The 25,023-nt window shown below is 52.5% G+C and overlaps 1 protein-coding gene across 11 annotated transcripts in view; it reads right to left on the reverse strand.

The window, feature by feature from the left end:
• Positions 1–15,929: 15,929 nt before the first annotated feature.
• Positions 15,930–25,023, reverse strand: part of ZNF618 (zinc finger protein 618) — a 147,222-nt gene continuing 138,128 nt past the window's right edge. For all 11 annotated transcript variants that reach the window (XM_038156725.1, XM_038156721.1, XM_038156730.1 and 8 more), the window contains one exon: positions 15,930–24,743. In XM_038156725.1, the coding sequence (XP_038012653.1) occupies positions 23,230–24,743 (1,514 nt within the window). In that variant the 3' untranslated portion in view covers positions 15,930–23,229. The remainder of the gene's footprint in view (positions 24,744–25,023) is intronic.

Consider the following 25,023-nt stretch of genomic DNA (forward strand, 5'->3'; position numbering starts at 1 on the left):
ATGGCTGAGGGCAAGAACTGACATGGGTTGCCTGTTAGCGATTCGTGCAGTGTGATCCTGCTCTTCATGTGGCACCTCCTGGATGCAGGGGTTGGGCACGAGCATGGGAGGGGTGTGGGTGAGGTGTCCCCTCTCCAGTGAGTGCTGTAATTCCTCCCATGGCCAGAGTAAACCAATGTAAAACCTTGAGACCTCAGAGGAGCAGCACTGAACCCAGATGGAAACTTCACCTGCCTCGGGGTAAGACATCAGTCCCAGTGGTAGAAAAGGTAATAGGGAATTTCATAGAAGACAAAATAAAGTATTAGGAATATGCAATTTGTGCCACTCCTTGTGGAGCTACCAAACAATTCTTCTTTTGAGAAAGTTGAAATGGATTTGAGAGCAGTGGCTGCCACGCAGGCTGTGGAAGTGCTTCCTGTGTGCAACTACAAGGTTAATCTGAGGTGTAAAAAGGACCAAGGCACACGAAGAATGCCCATGGCAAGGCTCCAAGGCCTGGTACTGAAGAGCTGCCGTGGGATGTGGATGTTCCTACAGGGATGAAAGGGTTTGCAATGCAGTTGCCACTTGAGTATTCCTGCCTTTGCTCTGGAAGCAATCACTGGTGATAAAATCTGTGAGACAGCAAATAATGATGCCAAATCACTTGGGTTCTTTGATAAGCACAGAACTGGAATGTATTTTAGGACAGTCAGTGCAGAGCCATGAAAGCAGAAGCAAGTATTGTTGGTCCTGCTCTTCGGACAGGACTGCAGATCCAGTGGAGACGTGGACTGTAAATGTGGTCTTTAATACTGATCTGGGGGTCAGAGATCATGAATTTCCAAACAAAAAGGTGGCATTGTTATCCTTGGATTCACCCAGAGGAGTCAGAGCAGCAGCTGGCAATGACTTGAGCCTCTGCAGGAAGCACTGGGGAACCCTGCACAGGAAGGCTGCCTGTAGATCTGGGGAGTCACATTCTTTACAAAGAGGCTGAAAAAATGGAGAAACCATCCTTCAGAATATTTGGAGGAAAAACTCCTCGTGAGCTGGTCCAGCAGAGGGGAGACTGGATGCAGTTGGAGCGTGCTGCCTTCCAGGACAGGGAGAGAGAACAGCACCAAACCCCAGCCTGAGGTTTAGGCAGGGACAGGGGACAAGGGAGGGGGTGCAGGGCCCCAGCAGCTCCTCACAACCCTCCTGGAGGCTGGCACAGTGTGTCCTCACTGCCAGTGCTCTGGGGACTGTGGTTTGTGTGAGCAGCTGGGACACAGCAGGATGTCCCTGTCACAGGATCAGCCACCCAGACAGACAGGCAGTGATTGGAGTCTGCAGGGGAAGGTGCCCGAGGGCTCTGTTCCTGTGGGGGGGAGCTGCAGGGAGCAATGGGGTGGAAACCAAGGTGGGAGTGTCTGAGCAGCCCCTTGGTTGCTTTTGCGTGTTCAAGCCCTGTCTCCAGTTCTTTTCCAGGCAACATCCAGGATGGGTTGCAGTCCCTCACTCCCTGTGCTCTTCCTGAATGCTTTCCCAGCTGAGAGGGACTGAGCCAGCCTAGTCTGCAGTTCAGAAGTGGCTGCTGGAGTCCCCAGGCAGCGCAGCTCCCTGCTCTAGGTGTCCATGGGCATCCATGTTGCCGTTGCCCAGCTGTCCCCACAGGAAGGAGCTCCAGGCCCCCAAGGCCTTTGCCACCCTCCTGAGCAGAGTGTTCAGCACATCTGGAGCTCCTGCTGTCACAGACAGGAGCTGCAGCATCACCTTCCAGCAGGTGATGGGAATGGAGGTGTCTCCCCCTGTGTCACCCTGTGCAGAGACATTCCCAGCACCCAGCAGAGCTCTGCCTTCACCCAGGAGCTGGGCACACGCAGGGATGGGGGAGATAAATGAGGGGCAAGCAGTCAGTCTGGAACACTGAGGTGTTCCTGGGCAGGCAGGGGGATCTCAGGGCAGAGGTATGAGGATGGGACGTGGAACATCCATGGTGGAGACAGAGATGGTGAGAAACCCCAAAGCAGCTCCTGTGCAACCAGAGGGAACCGAAGGTGCAGAAACAGTCAGATGTGCAGTAGGAGGGGTGGGAAGTTCAACTGCGAACACTTTCCGAGGCAAAACCAGGATCTGCATGTTTGAAATGCACATTAGGGAAAATTTAATTTTGATAACATTCCAAATTCCTGCTGGAAAACCAGCCAGAAGCTGGGCTTCAGCTTCCTGCACATCATGTCCCAGGAGATTGGACAGTTTGTCCTCAGGGACTTCCAGTCCCCTGGAACTGCCACACAGCAGGGGCTGGAAAGCACCTCAGAGAGCCTGGTCACTGCTTGGGGATCTCCTGCCCTTCTTCACCTCAGAGGAGGCTGGAGCCTGGGCCAGGTGATGGGATGATGGAGGTGGAGCACGTGGGGAACATCAGCCCCCTGCAGCCCTTGGTGCCTCCACCACACTCAGGGTGTCCCTGGGAAAGCTCCCCAGTGGGATGGGGCTGCCTGCCCTCCCACACCAGGGCTGACACCAGCAATGTCACCCTCCCTCTCCAGGGACTCTCAGGGGACCCTGGGGCACAGCAGCAATCTCCATCCTGTCCTCTGCAAGGAGTGGTAGTTGGTGCCTGTGCAGCACCTGCTTAAGCAGAAACCATTCCACTGTTTGGAGGGGCTGGAGGGGCCAAACTCCCTGGGAAAGGGGCCACAGGAGTTTCTCCAGGTGTCTGTCTGTCCCCAGCAGAGCCCAGGTGGTGACAGGCACCACTGTTGGGCAGAGGTGCCATGGCTGTGCCCTGTCAAGGGGAGAGGGAGATCTCTGGGCATTCCCAACCTCTTGGAGCTGCAGTGAGGCTGAAATGGGGGAAGGAAAAAGGGGTCAATGACAAATGAGGGGCTCTGGAACTTGCAACCCTTCCAGAGACAAAACCAGGGCATTGTTTTCACAGTGATGGGTGCAGAAACACTCAGGAGTCTCATCTCGGAGACCCACCCTCGGGGGGAGGCAGCAGACATCTCCTCTGGCTGCGTGCCCCAGGCTCCTGTGCCCTCACAGGAGCCACCACGGTGCCCAGAGCATCCCTGGTGTCCCAGAGCATCTCTGGCCCAGACTGACGTGGCTCTGTCCCCTTGCATCTCAGTGCTCAGCCCCTCATCCTGCTGCTGGGAGATGTTCCTGTCTTTGCAAAGCTTCAGGAGCTCCAGGGGCTCTCCAGTCTGTGCAGCCCCCCCGTGAATCCTCCTGACCTTAGGAGGACAGGAAACTGAGAGTGGCTTTCCAGTCTGCCAGATGTGGCTTTCAAAGACACCAAATGTGATCAGTGAGATGTGCACGGCCTTGGAAGGAGCTGAGTAAGGGAGTCCAAGCCCAGGCTGGCCCAGTGGTGACAATGTGGCATTTAGGGGCAGGAGCAGCAGACTCGCTGCTGCACTGGATGCCCTCACCCCAGGAGGGGGGAGCCTGGCTGGGCTCCAGCACCACCCAAACAGATCAGTGATGGGTGACGGCTCAAAACCACCCAAAACACGGGAAAATGATGACAAACCTGCCCCTAGAGAGCTGTGCCCTCCTGTCCTGTGTGACTGATGCTTGATAGGAGATCAGAATCTCATTGCTGAGGACAGAAAGAAAGATTGATTACACAAGTTCTATTATGAAACCAGCCTAAAAAAAACCCAAGTAAAAACACGATGAGGCAGCACCAGTTTTGGAGAAAACACTGCTTTAATCTCATCTCCTTCCCTGAAGGTTCCTGCAATGTGCTTACAAGTCAGAACTTGTGGAAAGCACAGTCTCACAGGGGGCTTCCTAGAGAGGCAAACACACAGGTGGGGCTGCCTGGTGCAAAGTGCCATGGGATCAGGGAATCACAGAATCCTCTAAGCTGGAAGGGACCCACAAAGACCAGAGAGTCCAGTCCTGTCCCTGCCCAGACCCCCCACCAACCCCACCCTGGGCATCCCTGGCAGCGCTGGCCAAAGGCTCCTGGAGCTCTGGCAGCCTCGGGGCCGTGCCCATTCCCTGGGGAGCCTGGGCAGTGCCAGCACCCTCTGGGGGAAGAACCTTGCCCTGAGCTCCAGCCTGAGCTGCCCTGGCCCAGCCCCAGCCGTTCCCTGGCTCCTGTTCCTGTCACAGGGAGCAGAGACTGGAGCTGCCCCTGCCCTGCCTCTTGTGAGGATGATGAAGATCCCAGTGAGGTCTGATTTCATTCTCGCCTTCTCCTTGGCTGAACAAACCGAGTGACCTCAGCCACTCCTCCCTCACCAGGCTTCTCTTCCTGCCCCTTCCCCACCCTCAAGGCCCTCCTTTGGATGCTCTCTCTAGCGTAATGTCTTTTCCATATTGTGATCTTTGTGTCTAACAACCCGGTCCTTCAAGGCTTCATCCTCCTTGTGCCGTCCTGGGAATTGCTCTTCACTTCCCAGTTCAGTCCCCAGGTCAAGTCCCAGCCCCAATCTAATGCAGAGATGTGCTGGAAAATCCCAGATATTTGAAGGATTTATAATATCAGTGAAACACATTTCTCCTACACTTGTTTTTCTAGAGATTCAAAATGTTTCCAACATTTTGAAATGAAGGTGAATCCTCTCTCACGACCACTGCTCCTGTGTATGTCAGACCTGGAGGGGGGAGCATTCCAGCCTCAGGGGCTCAGTTCTGCTAACTCAGAAGCGTTCTGCAGCTGGGGGTTTGTACCTGCTGCAAGGTGATGGCCATGTGTCACCAAAGGCACCGTTCCCAACTCCAGACAGATGCTTTTGTGCTGCTGAGGTTGCCGTGTGCTGCTCTAAAGACTCTCAGTTTCTCTCAAAAATAGAGACAGAGAGAAGCTGCAGGAGCCACAGTTACTTCACCAACACCTCGTTGTGCTCAGTTCACAGAATTTACAGAAACATTTATGTCCCAGTCTCCTCCTTTCCTGTGTCCCAGCTGCCTTGGGACAGTCCCCTGCAGGTCATTGCCCAGCGCTCCTGGGAAGTTTGGAATGAGAAGGAAATCTCTGCATTGCACCTGATTTTCTCCACTTGCCTGGGATGAGCTTCATCCCAACATTCCCCATCCTGGTGCCACCCCAGAGAGCAGGGACACACAGGGCAGAGCCACATCCCTGCGTGTCTGGGGAGGTCCTGCCTTATTCAGCAAGGTCCTGGTGCTCCTGTCACCCTCGGGTACCCTCAGCCCCCTGTCCTGGCCTGTTACACCCACCTGTGTCTGCCTCTGTCTCAGCCCCCAGGGCTGCTGGGCAGCCTTCACACAGCCAGGGCTCTCTGAGTCCTGTTCCCTGCCCCAGCCCAGCCCTGGGGAGGCAGAGGTGTCCACAGACCCCACATGTCATGCCCTGAACAACCTTTGATGCTTCCCTGGTGCCGGGGCGTGCTTCACCAGGGGAGTCCCACTAGGGAGGCTGAGGGTGCCCTGGCCCTCCTGCTTGCCCCTGTAAATGTACAAGAGCTGTGCAAGACAATTTGAACATCCTAGGACAAAGGTGTTGAAGATATCTCAGGGAAAAGGGCAGAACAAAAAAGGGTGAGTGCCCATAAAGAGTCTGGCAACCAATTCTTGGACTCCATGCCATGGAAGCTGCTGCTGCTGCTGGATTTATGCAGCAGCATAAACCTCAGGGCTCCCCTTGTCTCCCATTAGTCCTTGTGTCTTCCCTCCTGCCTGACTGAGCTCTGCCCACTCATAAATTCCATCAAACTTGGAAAAGGGGTCAGATATGAACTTAAAAGGAAAGTGTTAGACTGAGACACAGCCTGGCCAGGTAGTGGTTTAGGGACCAGCAATGGATGGGTAAAGTCACCTCCTGGATGTCAGCACTTCAGGTCTGCTCTGCTTGTGCCACTCCTGGATTCTGCCCTTTGTGTCCCCTCTCTGCTCCCTGCAGGGTGAGGGGGTCACCATCAGCCCCACCTTGCAGGGACCAGCTGTGCAGGTCAGATGGGACGTGGCTCTGAGCAACCTGGTTCAGCTGAAGATACTCCTGCTTCTGGCAGGAGGGTTGGACTAGATGGGCTTTAAAACTCCTTCCCAACCCAAACTATTTCAGGATTCTGTGTTTTTCTGCTGTTCCCAATCACATTCCTAATTATTCTTGAAGGAGGGCTATTATACTGAAAGCTCATCCACTTTTCCCCAGCTGTATCAGCTCATCTAATAGAAATTATTATTATTGCCTTGCTTTTTTATCCCCTTAGATCTTGCCTACAAAACGATCTAACATAAATGCTAATTATTCCTAACTTGCATTTGTCTGGTGGAACAGTGAGCAGATGCAGCCACAGAACAAGTGGAGGAAGGCTCAGATCTCTTTCCAAGCACCAGTTAACAGCCAGGGCTCTCCTGTGGGCCTGGGCTATGTGCAGCCCCTGCTGTGGGCCTGACAGGCACTCAGAGCTTTGCAGGGCTCCTTCTGCAGGGGTTCATAGACTCTGTGCTCCCACAAGTGCCCAGAACTGCTGGTGACCCTGGGGCTCTTTAGGTCCCCTGTTCTTTACTCACTACCATTGCCACTTTTTTTTTTTTTTTACATAAAGGAAATAAACTAATTAAATTATATGAGAAAATTATAAATAAAAATTAAAATGAAAAAGATATGTGGCTGTTAGTGCTCTGATATTCATCTACGACATTTCTCAGTATTTCCTAGGGCAGAATACTGTCCTCCCAAGTGGAGAGGCATCAGATATGGTGCACAACCAGAGCAAAGACCAGCCTCTGACTCTGGTGGCTCCAGGGTGCAAAGGCTGGAGGCAAAAGAAGCACTCAGGAGTCCTGGATGAGTTTTTTGGGCAGCCCAGCAAGGGTTTGGCCACAGGCACATCTTCCAGTCTTCAAGGCAGAAGAGCTCCAGGCTCATTTATGAAGAGAAACTCTGGAGGTGGGACCTTCTTGGAGTAAAAGCACCTTAAACTGGCAGGGCTGCTCCTGGGACACATGGCTGGGACCCCCCCAGGCTCCCAGGGCTGCTCCCCTGTGTTCCCACTGCTCCTGCTGAGCCCAGCATCTCCCACACACAGAAACACTTTCCCTGCCTTCCCCCTTTTGTCCTGAAACTCAGCTCAGGTGCAGGCGTGGGTCAGAGACACGAGAAAATGCTGATGCTTCAGAGTGAGCCCCTGTCCCCTGGGCAGGGGAGGGTGATCCCTGGTGCCCCCACTGCTTCCTGCAGATGTGGGAGAGCCTTCCAGAAAGGCTGAGGGACACCAGTGCTAGAGCTCTGGAGGGATCTCCAGGCACTGGGGTAGAACAGCTCATTTCTGAAATAATCCTTCCTAGGCTTGAAGACTGGGAAGGTTTCCAGGGGTTCCTTTTCTTGGCTGAGACCACTCCAATCAAGGGAAGTGGTTTTGGGAGGGAGAGCTCACATGGTGCCACTTGTCACCGGGGTGGCTGCCTGGAAATGTGTGCTGAGCTCAGCTCCCAGTTTGGTGTCTCCCATTTCTCACTGCCTGAGCTGCAAGTGACAGCAGCCACTGCAATAATCACAGCTCACAAGGAATGAGCTCAGAACGCCAATGTGCATCACCTGAGGCGTGGGAGGGATGACCTGGCCTTTGCCTCAGTGGCCACAGCTGTGAGCAGCCCCCAGGAGCTCCTGTGCACCTGGCACAGTGCAGCCCCTCAGGAGGAGCACTGGTTGAGGGAAGGTTGTGGCAGCCATCCAGATGTGGCAGGAGCACAGCTGGCGGCAGCAGAGCTGTGCAACCCCATGGCTGTGGCCCAGGTGCTGCCTGTCCCTGTTTGATGAGGTCAGTTCTCAGCCAAGGTGGAGCTGCCCTGGGGCGGAACAGCAGGATCCCAGAACCAAGCAGGGACATCCCAGTGGGGCAAACCTCACATTCCTCCAGGGAGCACCAGGAATCAGGCCCAGCAATGGGGAAAAGCACTCCAGTCTGGAGCTGGGGGCTTCCCTTCACCTCCCCAGAAAACTGCATTTTGCCCAGGAGTGTCGCTGCTCTGGCTCCCTGCCCGAGGCGGGGATTAGCTGCTGAGTTACAGCCTAAACGGCTCTTGGGGCTCAAGAGCAAAGGGATAAAGGGCTCCTCCTTCTGGCTCCCCTTCCCAGAGATTCCCGGGCCGCCGTAGCCCATGGCTCTCCTCTGCCCCTCCGGGCTTGGGGAAGGAATGGAGGTTTCTCTAAATGCTCTTCTGTATAAGAGAGACTTAGGGATTCTCTCTCCCTAAGCAGGGGAAGCATCCTGAACCTTTCAACATTTTTGTGAAGGTGCCTTCTATCCTGCTGCCAAAACATGATCCAGGAGGTCAAAACCCGGGGCTGAAAACCACAATGGCTTGGAGATGACGGTGAGAAATGATTCCCCCCCTGCCTGCACCGCGGTGATGCCTCTCGTCTCGGATGGTTCTGTGCTCCAGCAGCCTCTGTGGGACACTTCCGAGCGCCCCGGGAATGGTGACACACGGGTTGTGACGGGCCGGGTCTGCTCCGGGATGGCTTCTAAAGCTGATCCGGTGGCCAGCACAGCCCAGGCATCTTCAGCAGTGCCGGCCCAGATGTGTGCGGTTCTTCCTGCAGTCCCTGAACGCCCGGCTGTCCCCGCCGGCTCTGGCAGCTGCCTGGTGCCATCTCGTGGTGAAATCCCTCCTCCGGAGCATCCCTGCTCCAGCCTCGCCTCCTGTCCCCCCGAGAGGGAGGAACCGCTCCGGACCCACTTCCAGAGGATTTCCCCGGTCCTTCCCAGGCAGTGGCGGGGCAAGCTCGGTGCTGCCCGTGCGGAAGAGCCGAGCACTGAGCGCCCTTCCCGGCCCTCCTGCCCCGGGCTGCTGCTTTCACAGCCGCACCGCCTCCCGTTCCCGCGGGACAGCGCCTCCCGTTCCCGCGGGAGAACGCCTCCCGTTCCCGCGGGACAGCGCCTCCCGTTCCCGCGGGACAGCGCCTCCCGTTCCCGCGGGAGAACGCCTCCCGTTCCCGCGGGAGAACGCCTCCCGTTCCCGCGGGAGAACATCTCGCTGCGCTTCGCTCCCAGCTGGACCCTCCTGCCCTCACCCGGGCCAGCTCTGCCTTCCAGGGCAGCTTCGAGGAGGGGATGGAAAATGCAGCAGCGTTTCATGTACTGGGAAAGGTGAACATCCCCCAGATCCACGGAGGGCATCCAGAGAAAGGGGAGGGCCCTGTGTGTCCCCATTAAAAATGACTTCATTAAGGGAAAGTTGTCCTATAATAATTTCCCTCCACCCCCTCCCTTGTTTCACACAGAACTTGGATTTTCATCCTGGGCTTCCAGGTCCCAGTGTTCTACAGGAGCTGGAACCCAGGGTGCCAGTGTGCTTTTCTGTGTCAGATGCTGACTAGGACTGCAGTTATCTACATAGTGGGTGTATGTGAGGAGCTTTCTTGAATCCCAACCAAAAGTTCCCTTCAAGCCTTAAAAGAAGAAATCATTCCCAGTGAGCCCCCGTTCCGTTGTGTTAAAACCCCCTCTCATTTCTGGCAGTCCCACACCCCCTGCACTCTGCAGGCAGGGTCCCAAAAGCAGATTTTTCACTCTGAGCCATCCCCTGCACCCCTCGGGGTGGATCCCGAGGAGCTCCAGAACTGATTCTGTGCTCTGCAGAGACAGCTGACAGCACATCAGGGCTGAAATGTGTCTCATGAACAGAGCAGCTTCTCAGTGGGAATTCCACTGTCCTTTTAAGGTTGGAATGCAGGAAAGCTCCTCACACCTCCCCGCTGTTTAGAGAGGGTTTGCATTGACTGTGTAGGAGAGCGCCCCAAGTTCACATGGAGCAATTAATTACTTGATCTGATTAATTACTTGATCTGATTTAAGTTCTAATGAAATTAAATCACCAGCCATTTACCTGGAGTTTTGCTTTGGCTTGTGTTTCTTACTTATTGTCCTGGGAAGTTTAACTCCAGTGGATTTGGATCACTGGGGCAGCAATGAAACATTCATTGATTGGCAGCACAGGTCAGTCTTTGTACTGAGCAATCTGTTTCTCCCGAAGTGAAAGAAACAGCCCATCTTTATGGGTAAGAAAAACAATTTATAGCTCTCACCAAACTGCAATTTCTTTTTCTCTCTCTATGTTATTTTCAGAAGAAATGTTATTACTGTATTTTTTTCCCATAGTCAGGAGCTGCATTCAAATGAAAACTTGGTTCAAGTACAGAACAATGATGTCTTTCACCAGAAAATGAGAGAGAATATTCTGGACATATGCAAGCACTTGCCAAGGTTTGGGATTTCATCTGAAATGGCTGAATCTGGAGTCCTCGCTACCCAGAGGTATTAAAAGAACAAAACTGCAGCCCCCCGCCCTAGCCCCACCCACCCAAAGGGGTCAGGGTGATTTAAAAGCCCTCTGTGCTCTTTGTTGGACAGGGATCTGTGGGCAGCTGGGATGAGCAGCACCTCCAGCATGGGCTTTGCAGAGACCCAGAGCCCAGAGTGGGGCTGCAGGGAACTGGGGAGGGGCTGGAGCCCCAGGAGGGGCTGAGGGAGCTGGGAAGGGGCTCAGCCTGGAGCAGAGGAGGCTCAGGGGGGACCTTGTGGCTCTGCACAGCTCCTGACAGGAGGGGACAGCCGGGGGATCAGGCTCTGCTCCAGGGAACAGGGACAGGAGGAGAGGGAACGGCCTCAGGGTGGGCTGGGGAGGCTCAGGGTGAACATTGAGGAAAATTTCTTTGCTGGGAGGGTGACAATGGCCTGGCACAGCTGCCCAGGGCAGGAGGGGTCCCTATCCCTGCAGGAATTTAAAAGCCAGGTGGATGAGGCACCTGGGGACAGGGGGCAGTGGTGCCCTGGCAGTGCTGGTTGGACTCGATGGCTTTAAAGGTCTGCTCCTACTTGAGGGACTCTGACATTCCCTGTCTGTGTGGGGGCACAGGGAGCCCTCTTGGAGATTCAGTGAGATTCACCCCACCCGAAGGCCCAGGCTCTGTCACTCAGGAATGGGGGGCTCCTCCTGCCCCCTCGGATGTTCACTGACTGAAGGAGAAACTTCACTTCTCCCATCTCCCACCTCCCACGCAGCAGCGTGAGGCTGGGCAGGAACGAATTGCTCTCCTTGGTGTTTGCACATTAGGAAAGAAAAAGTGACGAAGGCAACAGCCTTCCAATCCTGTAAGAGCTGCATTTTCTGACGCTGGGTAAATATAAATGCCAAAATTAATTTCTCTGGAAAGAATGAGCAGCACAGGATCCTACAATAGTACAACAGAAAATGACTTGAACTTGAGAGACAGTGATGGATCTTGCTCTCCCATCTAGAACTAAAAGCAGCTCCTTTTAGCTCATTGAACATGGAGGAGGATCCATTGATGCAGCAGCATTCAGCTGTTTGAAGGTTAAAGAGGCAGCAGGGCAATCAAGCCACACAAAACTCATGCAAAATACCTGATTGAAATAAATCTGATTGGAACAAACTCTCTGCTGTGCCCTTTGTAGCTGCTGTCCTTCAGCACTCTGAAAGCTGGAAAAGTGCCACCATGCGTTTGTGCCATAGGAATCTCTCCCACAAGGACGGTTCAGGATGGGGTGACCCTTGAAGACAAGGTGACCCTTGGTGCCAGTGTCACCCTTGGAGATGCCTCTTTTAATGGGTTCCCACCTGCCCTTGGCCATCTGGGGGTGAATAGGCTGCTCTGCTCTGGTGCCACTGCATGGGGGGGGTCCCTCCCGGGGTCCCTCCCCACTGTTGGGCAGTGCCCAACAGTGCCAGACCACCAGGAGTGGGTGTCCCGTAGGCAAACAGAGCTCTCAGTGGGCAAACCCAGACCTGGGTGCTCTCCTGCAGCCCAGCTCAGGGACATTTCCCCCCAGTTAACTCCTTCAGAGCCATTTCCCCCAGTTAACTAATTCAGAGCCATTTCCCCCCAGTTAACTCATTCAGGGCAATTTCCTCTCAGTTAACTCATTCAGGGCCGTTCCCCCGGTTAACCCAGTCCCAGCAGTGTCCCCAGTGCTGATGGCACAGCTCTGACCCAGGAGCACCCCTATGCCTCACACCGAGCAAACAGCACTTGTTCCCCCAACACAGATCATCTCTCCTCGGGAACAGAGGTTCTGGGTGCTGTAAAAGAATCTGTTAATTTGCTGTGACTTACAACCGGTGCAATTCCAAACCAGCTTCCCCGGGAGCTGCAGCACTCAGCGTCAGGAGCTCTCAGCTCATCGATCACCCGAGGGGAAATGTGCAGTTCTTCTGCTGTTCATCTTTATATCCACATCACAGGCTGACAAATGTGCCACGGAGAGTGAACAACTGCTGCCTCCGTCACCTCTCTGGAAATGAATCTGGGACCTGTTTTGTGGCACCAGACAGGAGGGAGCTTGGCCGCGGCCCTGGGGGAGCAGGGCAGCCACGGGCAGGGGCTCCTCCGAGAGAGATGGGAGGCACCAGCAGGTTTGTGTTATGAATGGATGTCAAAATTCATATTTATTAGAATAGAAAAATAGATTCAAGATAGTATAAAATAGTAAGGTAGATAGATATTAAATAAGTGGGTGACACAGGGGTTACGTCTGGACATGTTCTCAAGGAAAAAGCCAGGAAAGCAGTCAGCAGCAGTGAGAAACCAACACACATACCACACCAATAGACCACATTTACATGTGAAACACAGCGGGAACTCTTGGTTTCGAGGTTTCAGCTACACAGGGAATTACGCCATCGGCAGCACATCTGGATACTCGCGGGGCGGGGCGAAGAACACGCACTATTCAGAATTTTAAACTGCTTCTGGGAAATCTCTTGGTTTGTAAAAGAGATTTCCAGTAAGAGCTGAGTATCGGGTATTCAGGGTGATAACAAGGATATCTCTCTCGGGACGGGACTGTGTATTGTTAAGCTTAGTCCTGTCTAGCACAAGACCAGAAGCCGATGAATTATTCCCGAAGACATCGAGGACCGGACCACCTTCCATCAGATACCATTCTACTAGACCGGAGAAACCTTTGGAACTTGTTTGGTTATGAAAAGGACAATGGACTTCCTAGCCTGCGGCAAGAAAAACAGGATAAAAACCTGCGTGGATGGAGACCCAGCTGTGCCGCCGCACTCCGAAGCTGCCAGTGCTTGGGGTTGCTCAGCATGTCACCCAGAGTCTATTCCCGGGCTAGACTCTGTCTGATCCGTGGCTTACCGAAATTCTGTCAATTTGCACGAAATAAATTTTGTACTTTGTTTTTATATCATAATTTGGCTCTTGCAAATTATTGATAAAATTAGATTGGCAATTTCATTCATAACATTTGGAAGTGGGTGATGTGATCCTGGAGATCATTGGGAGATTCATCTGTGCTTGGTGTTGAGAAGGCACTTCTGGCTGCAAAATTCCTGGACAAAAAAGACCCTTAATCCAAATCCAAAGGCACCACCTGCCTGACTGCATCCCAATGGGGGAGAGGGAGGAATAGAATTATTAGAAGACACAAAAGCACAGGAGATGCGGCTCTGGGAGCGTGCAGAGGAGCTGTGAGAATCTGGGGGATTGATGGTTTAGTAATTTTTATTTCGTGTCTGTTTTCCAGTGCAAACCACTGCACACTGGTCTGTTCTGTCAATATTTCACTATTAAATGTCTTTTAAAACTAATCTTGTTCCCTGGTTTTTCTTCTTCACTGTTTTGTGGGTTGTTCTTGCCGGGAGAAGGGATCCTGGTCTGTGCTCTCCTTCCTCAGGAGCCACGGGGAACTTCCAGAGAGGAACTTGACAGGGGAGCAGGAGCTTGCAGCAGGAGCATTGCCCAGCTCAACAGCTGAGCCTCTCAGGGACCCAGAGCTCTGTCGGGTGCTGACGGCCCTGACCAGCCTCACTCGGAGCACTTCCCCGCTCGCTCGTGCAGTCCTGTTTCAGCTCTGGCCCTCAGCCCCTGTCCTGAGTGATGCTGTTCCCCTGGCTGCCCTGGGCTCTGCCTGCCTGCCCAGCTGGAGCTCCCCTGCCCCATCCCCACAGCAGCTGCTGGGCTGCGTCCGGCCCTGGATCCCCTCTCCAAATCTGGGCTCTGAGCTGCAGATTGATTCCCTCAGGACCTCAGCCCTGCCCCATTTCCATGAGCTTGCCCAGGGATCTGACTTCCTGGCCGTGGCCCCTGCCCAGCCCCCTCAGCCCCCTGCACATTCCTTGGCAGAGATGGGGGATGGAGAAACAGCAAGAGGCAGCTCCAGGGCAGAGCTGTTCGCTGGTGTGGGTGGGTCACAGGGCACTGCTCACCCAAATTCAAGGGGCACAGGGCCACCCCAAGCCCAGAGCAACAAACACACGCAGGGCCCTGCCACACACCCGGGCTGCTCCCTGCTCCCCGCTCTGGTCCCACACAGGACCTCGGGAGGAACAAACATCTGTCCCTCTGAGAGGAGAGAAAACTCTGGGTACCTCGAGCAGAGCCTGAATTCAGAGCTACCAGTTCCTTTATTGCTAAAGCTAAAGGAGTTTTGTCCTGTTAGGGCAGAAATCAGGGAATCAGGAAACACAACAGGATTAGCTTAAGCCTCTTCCACTCCCATTAGCAATCTTATTTATCCTTTTAAATGGCTCCAGCAAAAGGGACAGATGAGTGCTGGGAGCTTCTGGCATGCCAGGGATCCCATCTTCTGGGTCTGTTGGCTTTAAATTATCCACTTTACACATTTAGATCTTCGAACAAATCCTAAGTCTTATCTAGTAGCACCTGAGGGCATCTGATCTGCTCACTGAAACCTCTCCTACAGCAAATCCTGAGCAGAGTCTCAGCCATTCTCACCACCAGATACTGATAGCTGTGTTTCTTATTTTGGTTTATCTTCACACTTTACCACTGGCCAAGAGTTCATCCAATGGCCAGTTCCACGTCTTCGGCTTTTGCTTTTCCCCAAAGCACAAATTCACTACAAATTCGTTAATTCTCCAGCAAAGCTTTTTCGGCTTAATTTTTTTTGGTGTGTGAGGGGTGGGTGCAAGGTTAGAAAACCCCAAAGGATATCAAAGCAGGTCAAAGAAAAGGACACATGGAGGGTGATGGACAATGGGATTTTCCACTGTGAGACCTGGCCAAATCCTTAGCACCCAGTCTCTGTACTTGTTTCCCTTGGGACAATGCCTGGTGGTCTCTGGTTGGTTTGCAGGTGGGTCCTGGAGCTCCAGAGAGCGTCAGCAAGTCCCAGTCCCAGCTGTCAGTGCCCCCTCCCCAGCACATCCCTGTGACCACAGTCCCTGGTGCAGTAAGGCCCCTGAGCCCAGCTCCTGGTGCCCCTTTGGGCTCTCACCACGGGCAGCTGCCAAGGGCTTGTCCTGGGAGGAGTCCAGTGCCCACCCAGCCCCCAGAGACCCTGTTCCCCTGGGAGAAACCAATCCCAGCTGGATCTGCTGGCACAGGTGGAATTCCTGAGCAGAACCTGGCGCTGGCATTGAGGCTGCTGGCACAAACACCCTGAGCTGGGCTGAACCTCCTGGTGGGGGGAACCCCAAGCCCAAGGGACAGCCCCACACTGAGGGGCTCGGGGCCTTTGTGCAGCACAAAAACGTCTCTCCAGAGAGACAGGAGAAGTTCATACCCCTGGCAACTGAGTGTGGGACACAGGATGCTCTGGGAAATGCTCTGGGAGGTTCTGAGTGCTCCGGGGATGTGGGATGTGGAGCTGTCCTGCTGCCGAGTTCATATGGCTGTGAGCTGCCAGAGGGCAGGGCTGCATGGGACATTGGGAAGGAATTGTTCCCTGGGAGGGTGGGCAGGCCCTGGCACAGGGTGCCCAGAGCAGCTGTGGCTGCCCCTGGATCCCTGGCAGTGCCCAAGGCCAGGCTGGATGGCGCTAGGAGCCTGGGACAGTGGAAGGTGTCCCTGCCCATGACAGGGGTGGCACTGGATGTCCCTTCCAACCCAAACCATTCCATGATTCTCTGGGATCCGTCAGACACCACTGCTGGGATCCAGGTCACTTCCACTTCTCACAACAGCACTGGGGATGTCCCAGTCACAAGCTTGAAATACAGAAAATATAGAAAACCCCAGACACTTTTTTTTTCCCTAAAGGTTGTTTTATTGTAAAACCATAAATACAACACTGACATGAAAATCCTCAAGCAACGGATGCTTTCTTACAGTTACAGTTTGTCTTCTGCCTTGGCATCAATTCTGAAAAGAATGTTGCAGAAACATGTCTCTAAGGTATTTCCAAATAACCGAGCTCTGGCCAGGAGCGCTCGGCCCCTTTGGAAGCTAAGTGGAACTATTCCTCCTCTCTTGTGGAATATTTCCATTCAGACAGCAACAGACTTGTAAAAACAGCAACATTTAAACACCTTGATATTTTTTTTCTTTAATAATCCTTTTCATTTGACGTCAGTCTAAGTTTCAAACAGCACTGAATTTATTTAGCTGGAAAAAAAAACCCAAAACAAAACAAAAACAAAACAAAATCCTAAAAAGAAAAAAAAAACCTCAGAACTTGAGTTGGCCTCAAGCGTTCGCATATCACAATGAAAATCAGCAACTCAACCCCGTGCAATATTGCTCTCTAGTGAGTCATTTGATCCACACCAACAATACATGAGACTTCAAACAGGTTTTGTTTTGTTTATTAACACAGCAAGTGTGACATTAGATAACCTTTTAAATACAGTACATGGTACAGCGCGGGGCCAGCTGCCCGCGCGTTTCCCGTTATGAAGACAAAGCCAGCGGTGGCGGTTTATAAAAATATTGTGTTGCTACAAAAGTATAAATTAATGCTACCGGTATTAAGAAATATTAAACACATAAAACTTATAAGGATTAAGAAAAATATTCATTAATACCTGTAGAAAACTCTGGCCTAAAAAAGATATTTTTTGTATATTTTTTGTATATTTTTTTGTATTTTTTAAGATGACATGGTCGCACTCGCAGCGCGGGTGCTCTGTGGTATTGCCTAGAACATCTGCATCTACAGAAAGGAAGGAACACGAGTTACTGAGGGCAGGGAGGGCCAGGAGGGGCAGGAGAACATTAAATCCTTTGCTTGATGAAACAAGAGTTCAGCTCCCAGGAGGAGGTCTGGGAAATGGAACTTATGAGTGAGGAACAGCTTCTCTTTTCAGACTGGCTGCAAACAAGGATCTCCTGATGTTAGGTTGTCACCATGACACTGTCTGGCTACGGCGTGGGCCACAATCCTCACGGCCTGGGCAGAGTGTTCCCCCCACTGACAGCCTGGGCTGCCACCTGCCACCACTGTGCAGGTCACCCACTACCAGCTTTCCTTCAAACAATTCAAAAAAAGGACTATTAAAGTACCAGTAAGCTTCAAGGGACCATGGAAAACAGCTCCTAAAATTGCTGCTCCTTCCAGAACACATGTCCTTCCTTGAAGGGGAAGGTCCTTCTACACAGCAAGGGAAAAAGTTATCCCTTCTCCCACACCCCCAGCCCACTCGAAAAAACAATCTCAGCCTATCCACAGACACTGCAGAGACTGCCACGAGAACCTCCGGGAGGTGAGAACAAGGATTCGAGGCCAGTGAGGCTGGAAGTGCCTTTTTTAGGAGCTTTGGTTGTAAAAAGTAAGGGTTGGATGTGTCCGTGCTCATCAACAATATTCCTACAATATTCCCATCATTAAGCCTGAGCTGCTCATCTAGGTCCCACTGTCAGGGATGCTGCAGAAAATCCTGCCAGTCATCATTCCTTGTTTCAAGAGCCAAAAATTCCAACTCAGCTGCCTATGGATAAGGAACCCCTCAGGGTCTATGGGTATGTGAGCAAAACTCTCCTGTCAAGTTACAAAGGACTCGTAACAGGAAAAAAACCTCAACTAAGCAGCCAAACTAAACCTGAAATTAAACAGAAATCCCACAAACATTCAATAGGTAAAATTAAGTTTCAGGGCAACCCACTCTCATTGGTTCACCATTTCTGGCCTAGCGTAAGCAGACTGTCCCAGGCCTGTCCCACAGAGCTCAGCTGGGCCTCAGTGTTTGCTCAGGGACACTTCCAGAAGCCCCAGGAGGTGACAGAGTTGTGAGGGGACAGGTCCCACACACAGGGAGTTCTTATTGCTACAGAGGACAGCGTCAGGTCTGACACGGGGCACGGGGCTCAGCCGGTGGTTCTGGGCATTCCCAGGGAATCCCATGGACCCGAGATCATGGAGCAGCACAGAAAAGCCCAGCAGAGGCAGGCAGACATTGAACACCCTCCCCCACGCTGATCTGACAAGACATTTGCTCCTCCACTGGCGCTTCCCCTCCGCCGCCTCCCTCCCTGATGGAACCCGGCTGATGGATGCACTGAGAGCTGGCAAGGGCTTCGTGCTGGTGATGGGTGAGGGGATGGGGAGGAAAAGGTTCTGTGAACCCTCCTGGAGGGGTCTGGGCAGGAACCTGGCACTTCCCACCCCTACACCCAGTTCCTTTTCTCTTGGCAAGGTCCAGCCATGTTTCATGGAGCGAGCTCCGCTCTGCAGCCTTGTCTTCAACGACTCAAAGGGCTTCAAGGGCTCAAAATACCTTCCCCTCACAGACTCCTCCCAGAGGAACAGAGTTCTCCTCCCTGAAGAGATTTCCCAGAATCTGCCTTTAGTTTCTATTTTATTTTTCTCCCATTACTCCTAATTACTGCCTAGGGAACAGCTTGTCCCTTCCTGTGTGAATGCTCTCAGGAGCTCCCGCCTCTCCCTCAGCCAAGAGGTGCAATCAGAGATCCAAGCCTCTCCTCAGCACAGAACAGCACTCCCAGCCTTGGAGCACCTTCCTGGCTGCACTTTTAATGTCTTTTGATTCATCAGTAACACGGTGCTGCCTAGAAATGCCCAGGGCACTGTGAGAGCAGCAGGAGGTTCCAGTCCCCTGTCCTGTGCTCACCACGGCCAGAGTGGAACTTGTCCCTCTGAGCAGACTCAGCCACCAACACAAATATTTTTGGTAATTCTTTCCCATGCTAAACCTTCTGGGTTATTGCAGACAGTTGGAGAAAAAACACCCAACCCACTTCAGCCATCTCACTGGACACTCCAATGCCACCATTCAGAGCTCAAGTCATTTCCAGAAGTGTCTCCCCTCTATTTTCAGTCATTCTCAAGTTCTGAGAGCATCTGCTGCAAATTCATTTGCAAAATTCACATAAGGGTCATGACTCCCTGAGCTGCTGCTGAACATCATCTCTACCCAGCAAGCACAGATAAACCAGTGCAGGTGGTTTGTGTGGACGCTTAAACCAGTTCAGCTCAAAGTTAAACTGGCTTAACCAGCAATGAAGGAATAACTGAGTTAGACAAAACCTGAGCCCACAGTCAGCTTTCACAGAAAGTTTTGCAGATTGCACCAGTTCAAACCCACCCACAGCAGTTTCCTCAGCACAGACAGAGAGCTTGGACAGAAAGGGAAGTTCATTTCCATCTCAGTTCGACTCAGATGCAAGACACCAAGTCCATCCTGCAAGCCAAACACAACCACTGCCTACTGAGAGACAGGAGACAGCTTCTTCCTGACCGCCTGGCTGCTGCATCCACACAGAAACAACCTCCTCAAGAGCTCTGCCACTATCCCAACCCTCTTCAGTAACAAAGTGTTCAGACAGACCCTTTCCCTCTTGGAGTTCACCTGGTGGTGCTTGTTCCCCACCTGAAGGTCAGAATGCTCTCAGAGCAAACTGTGAAGCCAGGAAGAGAAGTCTGCAAGGTCAGGCACAGTCAGCAGCAGGAACAGGTGGATGCCTGGAGGCCACACACCATTCCTGCACCCTGACACATTTCACAAGGGAGATTAAAGAAAACCAACAAGCAGAAGGTAAATTCCTAACATGACCCACCAGAGGATAATCCCAGTTCTGAGGACTTCTCCCAACTCAAAGGGAGCAGAACCTCACAACCGCCCTGGCCAAATTCAGAGCCTCTCCTGAGCAGTCTGCCAGCCCAGGACCAGCAGTGCTCCCTACAACACCCTGCTGCCCTGCACCTCTGGGGCACCACAGAGCACGAACTGAGCAGCTCGGCTTGGAGCAACCTGACAAATAAGAGCTTCCAAATTTCAGACCTTGGTAAAGTACTTCTGCTCCCTGGAATGTGAATTCAAGCTGGGAAGAAGGAAGAAGGAAGAAGGAAGAGGAGCAAAGGCTTGGCATTTAAGGTAATTGCATGTGCTCCAGATGTGCTTCACTGCTTTTACTGAGGCCTTAGTGACCCAGAGAGAGCCTGGAGCAGGCCCAGCACAAACAGCTCCTCTGAGCGGGGCACCCTGCAGCCATATGCAAGAGTCAGGAAAAGCTGCACCTTCCTCCACTGAGTCTCTGGAGAAGGGGCTGCCCAAGCAGCCCCTCTCCTCACCACCTCTGAGAATGCTCCATTTTAGGCCTTTAGGTTTTCTCTTGCCTTTCCAGCTGCTGAGTTTTTAAGTCTTTGGGAGAATCTCATCTGCCCGACATCACTGCTTAACACGCATCATTAGTGCAACTACAACTGAAGTTGCCTCAGAGAGGCAGTTTTTGGGATGGGGGAGAGGGCCAGTCCATCCCTCTCTTTGGTCAGCACCAGCAGAAAACCCCAGCTCTGGTGCCAAACCCACAGTGTGAGAAGGGAAAGGGGAGGTGGGATGGGAGGTAGGGGTGGCTGTGGCCTTCCTGCATGCATGCCCTCAGTCTGCACCACTGCTGGGCACAAATCCCAGCATTTTGCCCAATTTTCAGTTCCAGGGATTTACAGCTGTGCTAACTCTGCTCACTTCCCATCCTCGGTGCCTCGCACAGACAACACGAGCCCAAGTTCACAAATTCCACAGAAATCATCTACATGTCCCTTAGCAAAGGAGGGCTGGAGACTGGAGCTGTCTTTCCAAAGGAATCCAAGGGCTTTGCATGTTTCCCCGAGCACCAAAGAGCTCTCAGGGTCTCAGGTGAGCCACACAAAAAGGTGTAATGTGCCATGAGGAGAAGGAGCTGCCAATCCATCAGCTGAGCTGTGTGGCATCTGTGCCCACAGCTAATCCTGTCTGGGGACATGCACCAGCCAAGTTTTCCTGCTGTCAGGTACCAGTGGGCCTGGCACACATCTCACTAAGGGTCCATTTTCGTCTGCCACGTGTTTCTCCTGCCCTGCAAACTGCTGTGCTACCACTGGTGGCTGGGCATGCAGGATTTGTACAGGAGAAAACAAAACCAGCAAGAAGGAAAGCTGGCCCTACAAGCAACCCCTCCATTAGCCACTGACAGGGAAATCAGGAGTCCAAGAGCCTCTGCCTTAGCAGCTCCTGTTCATGTGGCAGGCTGTGTGTTTTAGGCAAAAACTTAAAATTTTAGGAGACAATGGTTTTGGTCTGATGGCAGTTAACAGTGCTGAGAGGTCAACCCAAACACCAGCCTCAAGGCAATGGAAGGCTGAAAGGGCTGGAAAGGGCAAGACACTGGTGCCAAGGTCTGTCCTCGTGAGCCTGGCGTGGGGAAGGGTCCAGCGTGCAAACTGTGCCCCTGAGTCCTGTGGCAGTGCAGTGTCAGGGAGTGCCTGTGAGGTTCAAGGCATCTGCACACAAAGCCTGAGAGATTGGGTTTGCTATTTCTCATGTCTTGCAACTTGCAACTTCTCTTACAGCCAGAGCTGGGCAGGTGGGATCCTGGTTTAACATCTGCTCAACAGCAGCACTGCAGAGAGGGTCTCCAGTTTCCCCCTGCATTGCCAGCCAGCAGCAAAGTCCCCGCGCTGCTGAAGGGCTCCAGCCTGCTCTCAGCAGGGCCAGTCCCTCCTCCCAACCCTCCCACACCGCTGGGACCACAGCTCCAGAGCTCCTGGAAGCACGAGAGACTGCTGACAAAAGAAGAATTTACTTCAGTTTTCCTCCAGGAGACAAGTCCCAGCAGTGAAAAATACACAGTTTGGCACCAGAGGTTGGGAATTGTCCAAGAGGCACCAAACCTGACAGAGCCTGTCCAGCAGCCCAGGAGCTGTACCTGCAGGAGCTCTGGCCTTGGGGACAGCAGAGTGACCGAGATGCTTTGGGGTTATGGGGATCTCTAATTGCATTTGGGGTGAGAGAGTTACGCGTGAATGTTTCGGGGCCCGTGGCCTTCCTGGCCAGAACAGGTCAGCAACAGAACAAGTAGTGTAATGCACTGTAGGTATCAAAAAGACATTCGTGCCACTAGAGGAAACCATTCCAAACAAAAAGGGGAAGATATTCTTTGCACTCAATCAGGAGCACTTACATTCAGAAGGATCTTTGAGCCCATGCACTTCTCTAAGCTTCCTTCAAACCCCAGTTTGACAAAACTGGTGAGCTTTGTTCCCCTGAAAAATCATACACCTTGGTTTGTCCTTGGCCTTGGGAAGGGTGGTTTGTGTGTCACTGAGACACTTTTTAACAAAAATCTTTAGGTACAAGGGTTCTCTGGCAGACCTGGCAAGCTCACTGGTGGCCCACAGCCATTGTGCTGTCACCATTTGCTTTTCCTGGTTTCTAGGCTTTGCCACAAAAACGAATGCTGCGGTTCCCATAAGAACATTATTTAATTGCAAGTGGGCTACTCTAGAACAAGTCTGAGAACACCTGATGTACAAAATTCACAGAAAAGATAATTAACACCGGGAGTTCAGAAAATAAGTTCTGCTGTAAAAAAATATAAAGCCAAGAAACGTAGCAACTACTGACAGTTTCTGCCATGAACCATTTATCTTAGTTTGAAATCAAACTTAGTCACTTGCTGCCATGTGTAACTCAAAACTGGGAGTAGAGACAGAGGAGTAACTTTTTGTTTTTTTGGGAAAAAAAAGGATATGGAAAGGTTAAAAAAAATTAAGAATCAAAAACCTTAAAGCCTCCCTTCCTGATTTCTAAAGATACCGGTGTTGATGGAACACAGCTGCCCTGATTCACGCACCATGCCAAGAAGGCTGCAGCCAAGTGCCCTCAAGGTGTACAGTTATTCAAAGGAGCAAAGTCCAGTGCAGAACTGGTCTGGTCAATGGAGTCTGATTATCCATGGCAAGATGGCCCAGGGGACAAGAGGAAAGGTGGGGTGGAGGAGAAACAAAAGAAACTTCAAGTCACTTTAGAACTCAGCTGCCTGAAGACTTTAGAACATCAGCCTCCCATTCGTCTGCCCACTTGAAAACATTAAAAAGTCTGTCAAGTCCACACACTATCTATGGAAAGGAGCACATTCCTGGCAGAGGGCTGTCTCTCTCCTGTGCTCAGCTTTCCTTTCAAACTTAATTTTATATATATTTATATTTTTATATATATATAAAAAAGCACTTGGTTTCCAGGGGCATTCATAATGAGGTCCACAGTGTTTAGAACTTAAATTTCTTTTTCTTTGTTTGGAACAGTGTTTTAAAGTTTTGTTTTAATTAAAACAAAGTCTTAAAGCATGTTGGACTTCAAAAACATGAGTTTGTTCATGTCTTCTGGACTGAGTAGCCGCCTCCTTTTGATCAAGAGCGCCTGCTCACACATATTTACACATTCGCTCCTGGCACCCACAGCAGGCACTGCTAAGAGCCAAAAGGCCAGCTTGGCTAGTTTCATATGCTTTTGGGTAACACACGACCAGTACTGAAACAGGTCAGGGGTGGCCTGGAAGAGAGGTTCTTGCAAATAATCATAGACTTCACTTTTCCCAAACCAATCTTCTTCCTGAGCTGCTGTGGCCTCCCCTGCTGCACGAGGCTTCTTGGTTGAAGGTTCAAATTCTGCTTCTTCTGCCCAGGACTCTTTCACCTCATTGATCAGCTCACAGACCTTGCCAATGATCTCTTCATGCTGGTAGGGTGGGACAGGCCGCAGCTTCTGCTGAGGGTCCAAGATCATGGCGACCTTGTGTGCCGAGTGAACTTTGAAGTTCTCCTTCAGCGCCTCCAAGAAGAGGTGACAGAGTTTGCTGACCACGCCAGCATCATTGGCTTTGGAAGTGAACAGTTTCTCCAGTTTGACGTAGGTGGGCAGCACCAGCTGCAGCGTGGGCCGGCTCTCGTTGCTCAGCTCGATCACGGCCTGTTTCACCGGCGCCAGGATGGCTGCCAGGTTGCTGAGCAGGTGTTTGTTCAGGTTTTGGATGAGGTTCATCTTCTTGGCCCTGCTGTAGAACTCGCAGATCTGCTCGTAGCGCTCGTGGACAAGCAGCAGGGAGTCGGTGACCGAGTTCCAGCAGGGCGGCGGGGAGGTCTCTTCCAGGGAGCCAAAGGTCTCCTTTGAGAGGCCTGTGGACCCCGCCAGGTCTTCACAGACATTCAGGAGCTCGATCACCTCGTGCATGTTGCGAGCCTGTAGTGTTCTCTTGTTGAGCACGCTCTGCACCACCGAGTTCAAGGCACAGGCCGAGCAGCGCAGGCACATGCCCGCCTTGGAGAACGCCGAGGAGTTGACCTTGCAGTCTGTCACGTACACCGTCCTGATCTCCGACATCACAAACTCTGACAGCACGTTCTGCACCCAGTGGTGGATAAAATCACCATTGTCTCGAAGGTCTACGCCCTTAATCCCCAGGACGTAGCTCTTGATGTGGTTGCCTTCCACCTGGTAGGCGGTGAGGATGTAGCAGGAGTCGGGGCCGACGCTCTGCGAGTGGCAGGTGACTCCGATGCCGAGGCAGGCGTTGCTGCCCAGGGCGCAGGTGACTTTCACCTTCACTTGGTTGTACATCCGAGGCAGGTGCTTCAGAGCCAGGGTGTTGAAGTTGCCCAGGATCTCGGTGACAGAGAAGGCACCGTAGCGAGCCCCGCTGTCCACCAGCGTCTGCGCCAGCTTGATGAACTCCTTGCCGCTGAGCACGCTGAGCGCGCCCAGGTCGGTGCACATGACCCGCAGCAGCCTCTCGGCGATGTTCTGCCGCTCCTTCTCCGGGATCGCGCTGTTCCCCACCGAGCCGCTGGCCGGCGCTGCAGGGAAACACGAGCGGGCACAGAAAGGGCCAGGTCAGCACCACCGCAGCAGGAGAGAGCACGAGGCACAAAACAATTCTCAGAGACCCCCAGAGAGGTGGAACATGCCCAGATGATGGAAGAGACAACTCCAACCTTGGATTTGTTCCCCCAAGGTTTCTGGACTGAGGAACCTCCAGAGACAGGCCCTGCTCTTGTCAGAGCAGCAGGGAGCAGATCTGCATCCTCTCCCTGGTGTGGGGATAGTCACAACTCAGCCCAGATGGAAAGATGGACA

The sequence above is a fragment of the Motacilla alba genome, chromosome 17 (assembly GCF_015832195.1).
Source record: "Motacilla alba alba isolate MOTALB_02 chromosome 17, Motacilla_alba_V1.0_pri, whole genome shotgun sequence".
NCBI classification, from domain to species: Eukaryota; Metazoa; Chordata; class Aves; order Passeriformes; family Motacillidae; genus Motacilla; species Motacilla alba.